We start from the raw sequence: 12,330 nt of genomic DNA, 5'->3' as shown, positions 1-12,330 counted from the left end.
AGTACTGCCCCTCCGACAGTACAGCGCTCCCTCAGTACTGCCCCTCCGACAGTACAGCGCTCCCTCAGTACTGCCCCTCCGACAGTGCAGCGCTCCCTCAGTACTGCCCCTCTGACAGTGCAGCGCTCCCTCAGTACTGCCCCTCCGACAGTACAGCGCTCCCTCAGTACTGCCCCTCTGACAGTGTGGCGCTCCCTCAGTACTGCCCCTCCGACAGTGCAGCGCTCCCTCAGTACTGCCCCTCCGACAGTGCAGCGCTCCCTCGGTACTGCTCCTCCGACAGTGCGGCGTTCCCTCAGTACTGCACTGCGAATGTCAGCCTGGATTTTTGTGCTCAAGTCTCTGGAGTGGGACTTGAACCCACAACCTTCTGACTCCGAGGTGAGAGTGCTGCCCACTGAGCCACGGCTGACACTAGATCGATAAATGAGCGAGTTCTGCCGTGAATGATTCCAGTTCCAGTTGCTTAGTGTTGAATTGTTTTAATATTAATTTCCGTTGCTTCCCACACAGGTCACCGGGCAGCGGGCTGTACGATAATCTACAGCAGTACGACATCCCATACCCAGAAGCCATCTTTGAAATCAATTACTTTTTCCACAATCCGAAGCCTTTCTTTGCTCTGGCCAAGGCGCTGTATCCTGGACACTGCAAGCCCAACTACACTCACTACTTTGTCAGACTCCTGCACCAGAAGGGCTTCCTGCTGCGAATGTACACGCAGAACATCGACGGTCTAGAGCGAAGTAAGCAACGTAGAGTGTGCGGGGGGAAGACAATAGAGATCGCACATTTAGGAGTGAAATCAGGAAGCACTTTTTCAAAGGGGAGTGGAAATCTGGAACTCTCTCCCAAAAGGCTGTGGGTGCTGGGGGTCAATTGAAAATTTCAAGACTGTGATCGGTAGATTTTTGTTGGGTAAGGGTATCGAGGAATACGGAGCTAAGATGGGTAAATGGAAATCAGCCATGATCTGAATAATGGCGGAGCAGGCTCAAGGGGCTGAATGAACATAAGAACATTAGAAATAGGAGCAGGAATAGGCCACTGGGCCCCTCGAGCCTGCTCCGCCATTCAATAAGATCATGGCTGATCTTGGGCCCAAAGCCACTTCCCTTCTCGCTCCCCATAACCCTTCACTCCCTTATCTTGTAAAAATCTGTCTATCTCCACCTTAAATGTATTTAATGACCCAGCCTCCACGGCTCTCTGGGGCAGAGAATTCCACAAGTTTACGACCCTCTGAGAGAAGAAATTCCGCCTCATCTCAGTTCTAAAAGGGCGACCCTTTATTCTTAGACTGTGCCCCCGAGTTCTAGATTTCCCCACGAGGGGAAACATCCTCTCTGCATCTACCCTGTCGAGCCCCCTCAGTATCTGATATGTTTCAATAAGATCACCTCTCACTCTTCTAAATTCCAATGAGTATAGGCCCAGCCTGCTCAACCTTTCCTCATAAGTCAACCCCCTCATCTCTGGAATTAACCTCGTGAATCGTCTCTGAACTGCCTCCAATACAAGTATATCCTTCCTTAAATAAGGAGACCAAAACTGTACGCAGTACTCCAGGTGTGGTCTCACCAATACCCTGTACAGTTGTAGCAGGACTTCCCTACTTTTATACTCCAACCCCCTCAAAATAAAGGCCAACATTCCATTTGCCTTTTTGATTACTTGCTGTACCTGCATGCTAACTATTTGTGTTTCATGCACAAGGACCCCCAGGTCCCTCTGAACTGTAGCATTTTGTAATCTCTCTCCATTTAAATAATAATTTGCTTTTTTATTTTTCCTGCCAAAGTGTATAAACTCGCACTTTCCCACATTATACTCCATCTGCCAAATGTTTGCCCACTCACTTAGTCTGTCTATACCCCTTTGCAGATTCTTTGAGTCCTCTGCACAATTTGCTTTCCCACCCATCTTTGTATCATCCGCAAACTTGGTTACATTACACTCGATGATGTAATAAAACTCACTACGCACTTGGTTTGAGTATAAAGCAAGGCTTTAATCAACTTGTTTCAGAACATGGAGGTCTAGTTGAACTTCACTAGTTCCTTGTCTTACAAAATGTCCCTGGCAAGCTGGGACCCACGCCCGAGTATTTATACTCCTTGGACGGCGCCACCAGCTGGCCTTCAGCGTTATTTCATAAGTAGTTTCTTGATGATGAGATTTATAACACTCGGTCCCTTCATCCAAGTCATTAATGTAGATTGTAAATAGTTGAGGCCCCAGCACCAATCCCTGTGGCACCCCACTAGTTACCGTTTGCCAACCGGAAAATGACCCATTTATCCCGACTCTCTGCTTTCTGTTAGTTAGCCAATCCTCTATCCATGCTAATATATTACCCCCAACTCCGTGAGCTCTTATCTTATGTAGTAACCTTTTATGTGGCACCTTATCGAATGCCTTCTGGAAATCCAAATACACCACATCCACTGGCTCACCCTTGTCCACCCTGCTCGTTACATCCTCAAAGAACTCCAGCAAATTTGTTAAACATGATTTCCCTTTCCTAAAACCATGCTGACTCTGTTTGACTGCAGTATGTTTTCCAAATGCCCTGCTACTGCTTCCTTAATGAAGGACTCCAGCATTTTCCCAACGACAGATGTTAGGCTAACTGGTCTATAGTTCCCTGCTTTCTGTTTCCCTCCTTTCTTAAATAGGGATGTTACATTTGTGGTTTTCTAATCCGCTGGGACCTCTCCAGACTCCAGGGAATTTTGGTATATTGCAACCAATGCATCCACTATCTCTGTAGCCACTTCTTTTAAGACCCTGGGATGCAGGCCATCTGGTCCAGGGGACTTGTCATCTTTTAGTCCCATTATTTTACCAAGTACTTTTTCCTTAGCGATAGTGATTGTCTTTAGTTCCCCACTCCCTGTGGCCCCTTGATTATCGATTATTGGGATGCTGTTAGTGTCTTCTAATGTGAAGACAGGTACAAAATGTTTGTTCAGAGTCTCTGCCATTTCCCCATTCCCATTATTAATTCCCCAGTCTCATCCTCTAAGGAACAAATGTTTACTTTAGCTACTCTCTTCCTTTTTATATACCTGTAGAAGCTCTTACTTTCTGTTTTAGTATTTCTTGCCAGTTTACTCACATAATTCATCTTCTCTCTTTTTTTTAGTCATCCTTTGCTGGTTTTTAAAAATTTCCCAATCCTCTGGTCTCCCACCAATCTTGACAACATTGTATGCCTTCGTTTTCAATTTGATACCACCCTTTACTTCCTTAGTTAGCCAGGGATGGTGCTCCCTTCTCTTAAAATCTTTCTTTCGCACTCGAATATATCTTTGTTCAGAGAACATAAGAACATAAGAAATAGGAGCAGGAGTAGGCCAATCGGCCCCTCGAGCCTGCTCCGCCATTCAATAAGATCATGGCTGATCTGATCCTAACCGCCAATCTACTATCACAGAACCATCTCCTGAATCTAACAGAATTAGACGCACGAAATAGGAGCAGGATTAGGCTACACGGCCCCTGGGCCCGCTCCGCTACCCACAGGGCCATGACCGATCCGAACCTAGACTCATGTCCAAATTCCTGCCCGCTCCCCATAACCCTTTATTCCCTTTACTTCTAGGAAACTGTCTATTTCATTTTTAAATTTATGTAATGATGTAACTTCTACAGCTTTTTGGGGCAGCATATTCCATGGACCTACCACCCTCTGAGTGAAGTAGTTCCTCCTCATCTCAGTTTTGAAAGAGCAGCCCCTTATTCTAAGACTATGCCCCCTAGTTCTAGTTTCACCCATCATCGGGAACACCCTCCCCGCATCCACCCGATCCAACCCCTTCACAATCTTATATGTTTCAATAAGATCGCCTCTCATTCTTCTGAACTCCAATGAGTAGAGTCTCAATCTACTCAACCTCTCCTCATATGTCCATCCCCTCATCCCCGGGATTAACCGAGTGAACCTTCTTTGTACTGACTCGAGAGCAAGTATGTCTTTTCTTAAGTATGGACACCAAAACTGTATGCAGTATTCCAGGTGCGGTCTCACCAATACCTTGTACAACTGAAGCAATACCTCCCTATTTTTATATTCTATCCCCCTAGCAATGAAAGCCAACATTCCATTGGCCTTCTTAATCACTTGCTGCACCTGCATACTAACCTTTTGAGTTTCGTGCATCAGGACCCCCAGATCCCTTTGTACTTCAGTACTTTCCAGTTTCTTGCCATTAAGATAATAACTTGCTCTACGATTTTTCCTGCCAAAGTGCATAACCTCACACTTTCCAGTATTGTATTCCATCTGCCAAATCTCTGCCCACTTACTTAGCCTGTCTATGTCCCCTTGCAGGTTTTTTATGTCCTCCTCACTCACTACTTTCCCTCCCATCTTAGTATCATCTGCAAACTTTGATATGTTACACTCGGTCCCCTCCTCCAAATCGTTAATATAGATTGTAAAGAGTTGGGGACCCAGCACTGACCCCTGTGGAACACCACTAGTTACTGATTGCCAGTCCGAGAATGAACCATTTATCCCAACTCTCTGCCTTCTGTTAGATAGCCAATCCTCTATCCATGCCAGAATATTACCCCCAATCCCGTGATTTTTTATCTTAAGCAATAATCTTTTGTGTGGCACCTTGTCAAATGCCTTTTGGAAGTCTAAATACACTACGTCCACTGGTTCCCCTTTATCCACCCTATATGTTACTTCCTCAAAGAACCCCAGCAAATTTGTCAAACATGACTTCCCCTTCATAAAACCATGCTGACTTTGTCCTATTAAATTATGATTATCCAAATGTCCTGTTACTGTCTCCTTAATAATGGACTCCAATATTTTACCTACCACAGATGTTAGGCTAACCGGTCTATAGTTTCCAGCCTTCTGTCTACTGCCCTTTTTAAATAAGGGCATTACATTAGCAGTTTTCCAGTCTGCTGGGACCTTTGCTGAGTCCAGGGAGTTTTGGAAAATTATTACCAATGCATCCACAATCCCTACCGCCACTTCCCTCAAGACCCTAGGATGTAAGCCATCAGGTCCAGGTGATTTATCCGCCTTGAGTCCCATTATTTTACCGAGTACCACTTCCTTAGTGATTTTGATCGTGTTTAGCTCCTCCCCCCCCTATAGCCCCCTGTTTGTCCAGTGTTGGGATATTCTTAGTGTCTTCTACTGTAAAGACTGATACAAAATATTCATTCAGTGTTTTTGCCATCTCCATATTTCCCACCATTAATTTCCCGGTCGCATCCTCTAAGGGACCAACATTTACTTTAGCCACCCTTTTTCTTTTTATATAACTATAAAAACTCTTACTATCTGTTTTTATATTTTTTGCTAATTTACTTTCATAATCTATCTTCCCTTTCTTAATCAATCTTTTTGTTATTTTTTGCTGTCTTTTAAAGTTTTCCCAATCCTCTATCCTCCCACTAGATTTGGCTACCTTATATGCCCTTGTTTTTAGTCGAATACTATCCTTAATTTCTTTACTTAGCCATGGATGGCTGTCTTTTCTTTTACACCCTTTTCTTCTCAGTGGAATATATATTTTTTGGAAGTTGTAAAATAACTCCTTAAATGTACACCACTGATCATGTATCGTCTTACCCTTTAATCTATTTTCCCAATCCACTCTACTCAATTCTGCTCTCATACCTTCATAGTCCCCTTTATTCAAGCTTAGCACGCTTGTTTGAGATCCAACCTTCTCACCCTCTAATTGAATATGGAATTCAACCATGTTATGGTCACTCATTCCAAGGGGATCCTTTAAGGAGTTATGAAATATCTCCTTAAATGTCCGCCACTGCATTTCAACTGTCTTACCCTTTAATTTATTTTTCCAGTTCACTTTAGCCAGTTCTGCCCTCATGCCATTGTAATTGCCTTTGTTTAAGATCAGGACACTGGTTTGAGATGCAACTTTCTCACCCTCCAACTGAATTTGAAATTCAACCATGCTATGATCACTCTTTCCTAGAGGATCCTTTACTATGAGATCATTTATTAATTCTGTCTCATTACACAGTACCAGATCCAAGATAGCCTGCTCCCTGGTTGGTTCCATTACATACTGTTCTAGGAAACCATCCCGGATGCACTCTATGAATTCCTCCTCCAGGCTACCATGGCCAATTTGATTTGTCCAATCAATATGGAGATTAAAATCACCCATGATTATTACCGTACCTTTTTTACAGGCCTCCATTATTTGTTGATTTATACTCTGTCCAACAATATTGCTACTGTTCGGGGGCCTGTAGACTACGCCCACCAGAGACTTTTCCCCCTTATTATTTTTTATCTCCACCCAAACTGATTCTACATCTTGATCTTCTGAGCCAATCTCACTTCTCACCACTGCACTGATCCCATCCTTTACCAACAAAGCCACCCCACCTCCCTTTCCTTTCTGTCTATCCTTCCGAATTGTCAAATACCCTGGAATATTCAGTTCCCAGCCCTGGTCACCTTGCAACCATGTCTCTAATGATGATCAGATCATACCCATTTGTATCAATTTGTGCCGTCAACTCATCTATCTTGTTACGAATGCTGCGTGCGTTCAGATATAGATACATAGATACATAGAAGATAGGAGCAGGAGTAGGCCATTCGGCCCTTCGTGCCTGCTCCGCCATTTAATGAGATCATGGCTGATCCTTTAATTCAGTATCCCGTCCCCGCCTTCTCTCCGTAACCCTTAACCCCTTTTGCCCGTAGAAATATATCTAATTCCCTCTTAAATATATTTAATGAGCTGGCGTACACTGCCCTCTGTGGCAATGAGTTCCACAGGTTCACCACTCTCTGAGTGAAGAAATTCCCCCTCATCTCTGTCCTAAATGGTTTAGCCCTTATCCTTAAATTATGTCCTCTAGTTCTGTTCTCACCCGCCAAGGGAAACATTCCTTCTGCATCCAGTCTGTCTAGACCTGTCAGAATTTTATACACTTCTATGAGGTCCCCTCTCAATCTTCTAAACTCCAGTGTGTACATCCCTAAACTACATAGTCTCTCCTCATAGGTCATTCCCGCCATTCCTGGTATCAGCCTGGTGAATCGCCGCTGCACCCCCTCCATGGCAAGAACATCCTTCCTCAGATGAGGCGACCAAAACTGTACACAGTACTCGAGGTGTGGTCTCACCAGTGCCCTGTACAGCTGCAGCAAGGTATCCCTGTTCCTGTATTCTAACCCTTTTGCTATGAAGGCCAGCATACCGTTTGCCTTCTTGACCGCCTGTTGCACCTGCATGCTCGCCTTCAGTGACTGGTGTACAAGAACACCCAGGTCTCTCTGTACTTCCCCCTCTCCCAATCTATTGCCATTTAAATAATAATTTGCCCTCCCGTTCCTGCACCCAAGGTGGATAACTTCGCACTTGTCCACATTATAGTGCATCTGCCATTTATCCGCCCAATCGCCCAGTCTGTCCAAATCGCTCTAGAGCTTTTAACTTTGTCTTTTTACCATTTCTCTTTGTTTTAGCCCCATTTTCTGTTGCACTCTTATTTTTAAACATTCTGTCCCTTCCTGTCACACTCTGGTTATTATTTCCCCCATCTCTATCCTGCTCTATTGCTTTCTCATTTCTCATTGACTTTTTAAATTCCCGCTCACCTGGACCCTCCCCCCCCACCATGGCCTCCCCCTGTTTCTTTTGATTCATTTTTATGGGATGTAGGCGTCGCTGACAAGGCCGGCATTTATTGCCCATCCCCAGTTGCCCTCGAGAAGGTGGTGGTGAGCCGCCTTCTTGAACCGCTGCAGTCCGTGTGGTGAAGGTGCTTCCACAGTGCTGTTAGGGAGGGAGTTCCAGGATTTTGACCCAGCAATGTGTGGACATTGTGTGAGACAGGAATTTGACCGTGATGCCTCTCACAGTTGAATAGCCCACTGTCCAGTTCGCACAGACGGTGGGTCGAGTGGGTGCTCGGAGAGCCATCCGTGCCCATGGACCCGTTACCCTCCTCAGAGGAGGGGGAGGGAAGGGTGCTTATTGTCCACTCACTGACCGCTCGCGGGCACCGTCTCGCTTTTTCTTTCAGTGGCCGGAATCCCGCCGGAGAAGCTGGTGGAAGCTCATGGAACATTCGCCACAGCAACTTGCACCGTCTGTCAGGAGACCTTCTCCTGGGAACAGCTGCGGGTAAGGCAATACCGGAATACTGAGCCCATAGAAACAGAGAAACATAGAAGATAGGAGCAGGAGTAGGCCATTCGGCCCCTCGAGCCTGCTCCGCCATTCAATGAGATCATGGCCGATCATCCAAACTCAGTACCCTGTCCCTGCCTTCTCCCCATATCCCTTGATCCCTTTAGCCTTAAGAAATATATCCAACTCCTTCTTGAATATATTTAATGAATTGGCCTCCACCGCCTTCTGTGGTAGAGAATTCCACAGGTTCACCACTCTCTGGGTGAAGAAATTCCTCCTCATTTCTGTCCTAAATGGCTTACCCCTTATCCTTAGACTGTGACCCCTGGTTCTGGACTCCCCAACCATCGGGAACATCCTTCCTGCATCTAGTCTGTCCAGTCCTGTTAGAATTTTATAAGTTTCAGTGAGATCCCCTCTCATTCTTCTAAACTCCAGCGAGTATAAGCCCAATCAACCCAATCTCTCCTCATACGTCATCCCAGCCCTGGAATACAGATCCTGGGCCCAGAATACCAACCCCGGCCTTGGAATATCGACCCCAACCCTGGAATACCGATCCTGGCCCCGGAATACCGATCCTGGCCCCGGAATACCGATCCTGGCCCCGGAATACCGATCCCGGCCCCGGAATACTGGTCGCAGCCCTGTAATACCGATCTTGGCCTCGGAATACTGATCCTGGCCTCAGAATACCGATCCCCGCCCTGGAATACCAATCCCGGCCCTGGAATACCGATCCTGGCCCTGAAATACTGATCCCAGCCCTGGAATCCCAATCCCGGCCCCGGAATACCGATCCCGGCCCCGGAATACCGATCCCAGCCCTGGAATCCCGATCCTGGCCCCACAGGCCCGATCCCGGCCCCAGAATACTTTCCCGGCCCCCCAGCGAGAGACTCGCAGCCCCGGGGCAGACTCGGGCAGTGTCAGTCCCCGCACTCGGATTGCTGCAGCAGCATTTGACATCCCATAAACCTCCCCGAACCGAGTCCGCGCACGACCGTCGCCAGTGGGCAAAGAGAGTCCTCCTGCTTCAGTACTCGCGTTTCCACCAGTTTCCCCTCCTCTCCTGATGGTGCGGAGTCTCCCCGGGGAATGGGAGCCTCGGCGCAGTAGGAGGGGAGAGGGAGGGGTGGGAGAGTGGGGAGGGGGTTAGGGAGGAGAGAGCTGGGGGGAGGTGCTGGGGGAGAGAGTAAGGTGAGAGTGTGAGGGAGTGGGTGAGGGGGTGAGTGGGTGAGTGGGGGGGAGTGGGGGAGTGGGTGAGTGGGGTGTGGGGAGGGGGTGAGTGGGGGACGGGTGAGTGGGGGAGGGGTGAGTGGGGAGGGGTGAGTGGGGCGGGGGAGGGGTGAGTGGGGGAGGGAGGGGGGAGTGGGCGAGGGAGGGGGTGAGTGGGGGGGCGGGGGAGGGGGTGAGTGGGGGGAGGGTGTGAGTGGGGGGGAGTGGGGGAGGGGGGGAGTGGGGGGGCGGGGGAGGGGGGGCGGGGGAGTGGGGGAGGGGATGAATGGGGGGGATGTGCCGATGTTTGACCTGTTGATGAGGTGACTGCGCCGGGTGATGTGCTGAGTGTCTGCGAGTTGCTGACCCTCTCTGTGCCCCGGGTTTGGCCGCAGGGTGACGTTATGGATAGTAAGGTGCCTCACTGCCCCGCCTGCTCCGGGGTTATCAAACCGGACATCGTCTTTTTCGGGGAACAGCTGCCACAGAATTTCCACCGGCAGCTCATCGACTTCCCGTTCGCAGATCTCCTCATCATCCTGGGAACGTCACTCGAGGTGAGGCCCCGGACACTGACCGGACACAGACCCGACACTGACCCGACACTGACCGGACACAGACCCGACACAGACCCGACAATGACCCGACACTGACCCGACACTGACCCGACACTGACCCGACACAGACCCGACACAGACCCGACACAGACCCGACACAGACCCCGACACAGACCCCGACACAGACCCCGACACAGACCCCGACACAGACCCCGACACAGACCCCGACACAGACCCCGACACAGACCCCGACACAGACCCCGACACAGACCCGACACAGACCCGACACAGACCCGACACAGACCCGACACAGACCCGACACTGACCGGACACTGACCGGACACTGACCGGACACTGACCGGACAATGACCCGACACTGACCCGACACTGACCCGACACTGTACTGACCGGACACTGACCCGATACTTTACTGACCGGACGCTGACCCGACACTGACCGGACACCGACCGGACACCGACCCGACACTGACCGGACGCTGACCTGATGCTGACCTGATGCTGACTGGTCACTGACTGGACACTGACCCGATACTGTACTGACCGGACGCTGACCAGACACTGACCGGACGCTGACCTGACACTGACCTGACGCTGACCGGACGCTGACCTGACACTGACCGCTCACTGACCTGACGCTGACCGGACGCTGACCTGACACTGACCGGACACTGACCAGACACTGACCAGACACTGACCTAATGCTGACTGTGGGGAGTGGGGGATGGGCAGGGTCGGGGACGGGGCGGAGGAGGGGGGCAGGGTCGGGGACGGGTCGGAGGAGGGGGGCAGGGTCGGGGACGGGTCGGAGGAGGGGGGCAGGGTCGGGGACGGGGCGGAGGAGGGGGGCAGGGTCGGGGACGGGGCGGAGGAGGGGGGCAGGGTTGGAGACGGGGCGGAGGAGTGGGGCAGGGGCAGGGGCGGGGACGGGGCGGAGGAGGGGGTCGGGGAGCGGGGCGACGGTGAGGAATTGAAGCAGTTTGGATTCCCCGATCACTTACACCTGCGGCAATCTTTCAGGTGGAGCCATTTGCGAGTCTGTCGGAGATGGTGAGGAATTGGGTGCCGCGAGTCCTCATCAATCAGGACCTGGTGGGATCGATCACTCGGAACCCCCGGAGGAGCAATGATGTTGTGGAACTGGGGGACATTGTCGGAGGAGTGAAGAAGTTTTCAGAGATGCTGGGATGGAACGAGGAGATTCACGAACTGCTCACCAGGGAGCACGAGCAGGTGCACACTCCTCGACCAAGCACAAATCTCGGGGCGCACTGACTGGGGGCAAGGGGGGGCAGGAGGCCTGTGAGGTGGGGCACAGGAAGGGGCCTGAACCCCACACTCGCTCCCGTCCAACACTCACTCCTCCAGCTGCCCCTGATCCTCATCTGCTCCACATGCTGCTCTCAGGCTGCAGACCATTTGAGCTCAGGATCACCTTGGTTTCCCTTTTCTGTGCTCCCCACCACACCTAGAGTACATTGTCCAGAACTAACCACAGTACAGCACCCAGATCTAACATCTTATCCGAAAGACTGCTCCTCCGACAGTGCAGCACTCCCTCAGTACTGCCCCTCCGACAGTGCAGTACTCCTTCAGTACTGCCCCTCCGACAGTGCGGCGCTCCCTCTGTACTGCCCCTCCGACAGTGCAGCACTCCCTCAGTACTGACCGTCTGACAGTGCGGCACTCCCTCAGCACTGCCCCTCCGACAGTACGGTGCTCCCTCAGTACTGCCCCTCCGACAGTGCAGTACTCCTTCAGTACTGCCCCTCCGACAGTGCGGCGCTCCCTCAGTACTGCCCCTCCGACAGTGCAGCACTCCCTCAGTACTGCCCCTCCGACAGTGCAGCGCTCCCTCAGTACTGCCCCTCCGACAGTGCGGCGCTCCCTCAGTACTGCCCCTCCGACAGTGCGGCACTCCCTCAGTACTGCCCCTCCGACAGTGCGGCGCTCCCTCAGTACTGCCCCTCCGACAGTGCAGTACTCCTTCAGTACTGCCCCTCCGACAGTGCAGCACTCCCTCAGCACTGCCCCTCCGACAGTGCGGCGCTCCCTCAGTACTGCCCCTCCGACAGTGCGGCGCTCCCTCAGTACTGCCCCTCCGACAGTGCGGCGCTCCCTCAGTACTGCCCCTCCGACAGTGCAGAGCTCCCTCAGTACTGTGCAGTACAGTACAGTGCGTTTGATGTAGTTTATATGGACTTTAGCAAAGCTTTTGATAAGGTTCCACATGGCAGACTGGTCACAAAGTTAAAAGCCCATGGAACCCAGGGCAAAGTGTCAAGTTGGATTCAAAACTGGCTCAGAGACAGGAAGCAGAGGGTAATGGTTGATGGGTGTTTTTGTGACTGGAAGGCTGTTTCCAGTGGGGTTCCGCAG

General features: G+C 50.6%; 1 protein-coding gene across 9 annotated transcripts in view; it reads left to right on the top strand.

The window, feature by feature from the left end:
• The window catches only part of LOC147107224 (NAD-dependent protein deacetylase sirtuin-3-like), a 68,894-nt gene that overhangs the window by 43,586 nt on the left and 12,978 nt on the right, over positions 1–12,330 (top strand). For 6 of the 9 annotated variants that reach the window (XM_086008433.1, XM_086008436.1, XM_086008432.1 and 3 more), the window contains 5 exons: positions 514–746; positions 7,026–7,172; positions 8,050–8,150; positions 9,773–9,934; positions 10,972–11,184. In XM_086008433.1, the coding sequence (XP_085864559.1) occupies positions 514–746; positions 7,026–7,172; positions 8,050–8,150; positions 9,773–9,934; positions 10,972–11,184 (856 nt within the window). The remainder of the gene's footprint in view (positions 1–513; positions 747–7,025; positions 7,173–8,049; positions 8,151–9,772; positions 9,935–10,971; positions 11,185–12,330) is intronic. The other 3 variants (XM_086008439.1, XM_086008438.1, XM_086008440.1) reach the window with 3 other exon arrangements.

This window comes from Somniosus microcephalus, chromosome 15, assembly GCF_052327205.1.
Source record: "Somniosus microcephalus isolate GS21.2 chromosome 15, FLI_Smic_1.0, whole genome shotgun sequence".
In the NCBI taxonomy this organism is placed as follows: Eukaryota; Metazoa; Chordata; class Chondrichthyes; order Squaliformes; family Somniosidae; genus Somniosus; species Somniosus microcephalus.
The sequence above is the reverse complement of the archived record's forward strand: the minus strand, read 5'-3'. Positions and strand labels throughout refer to the sequence as shown.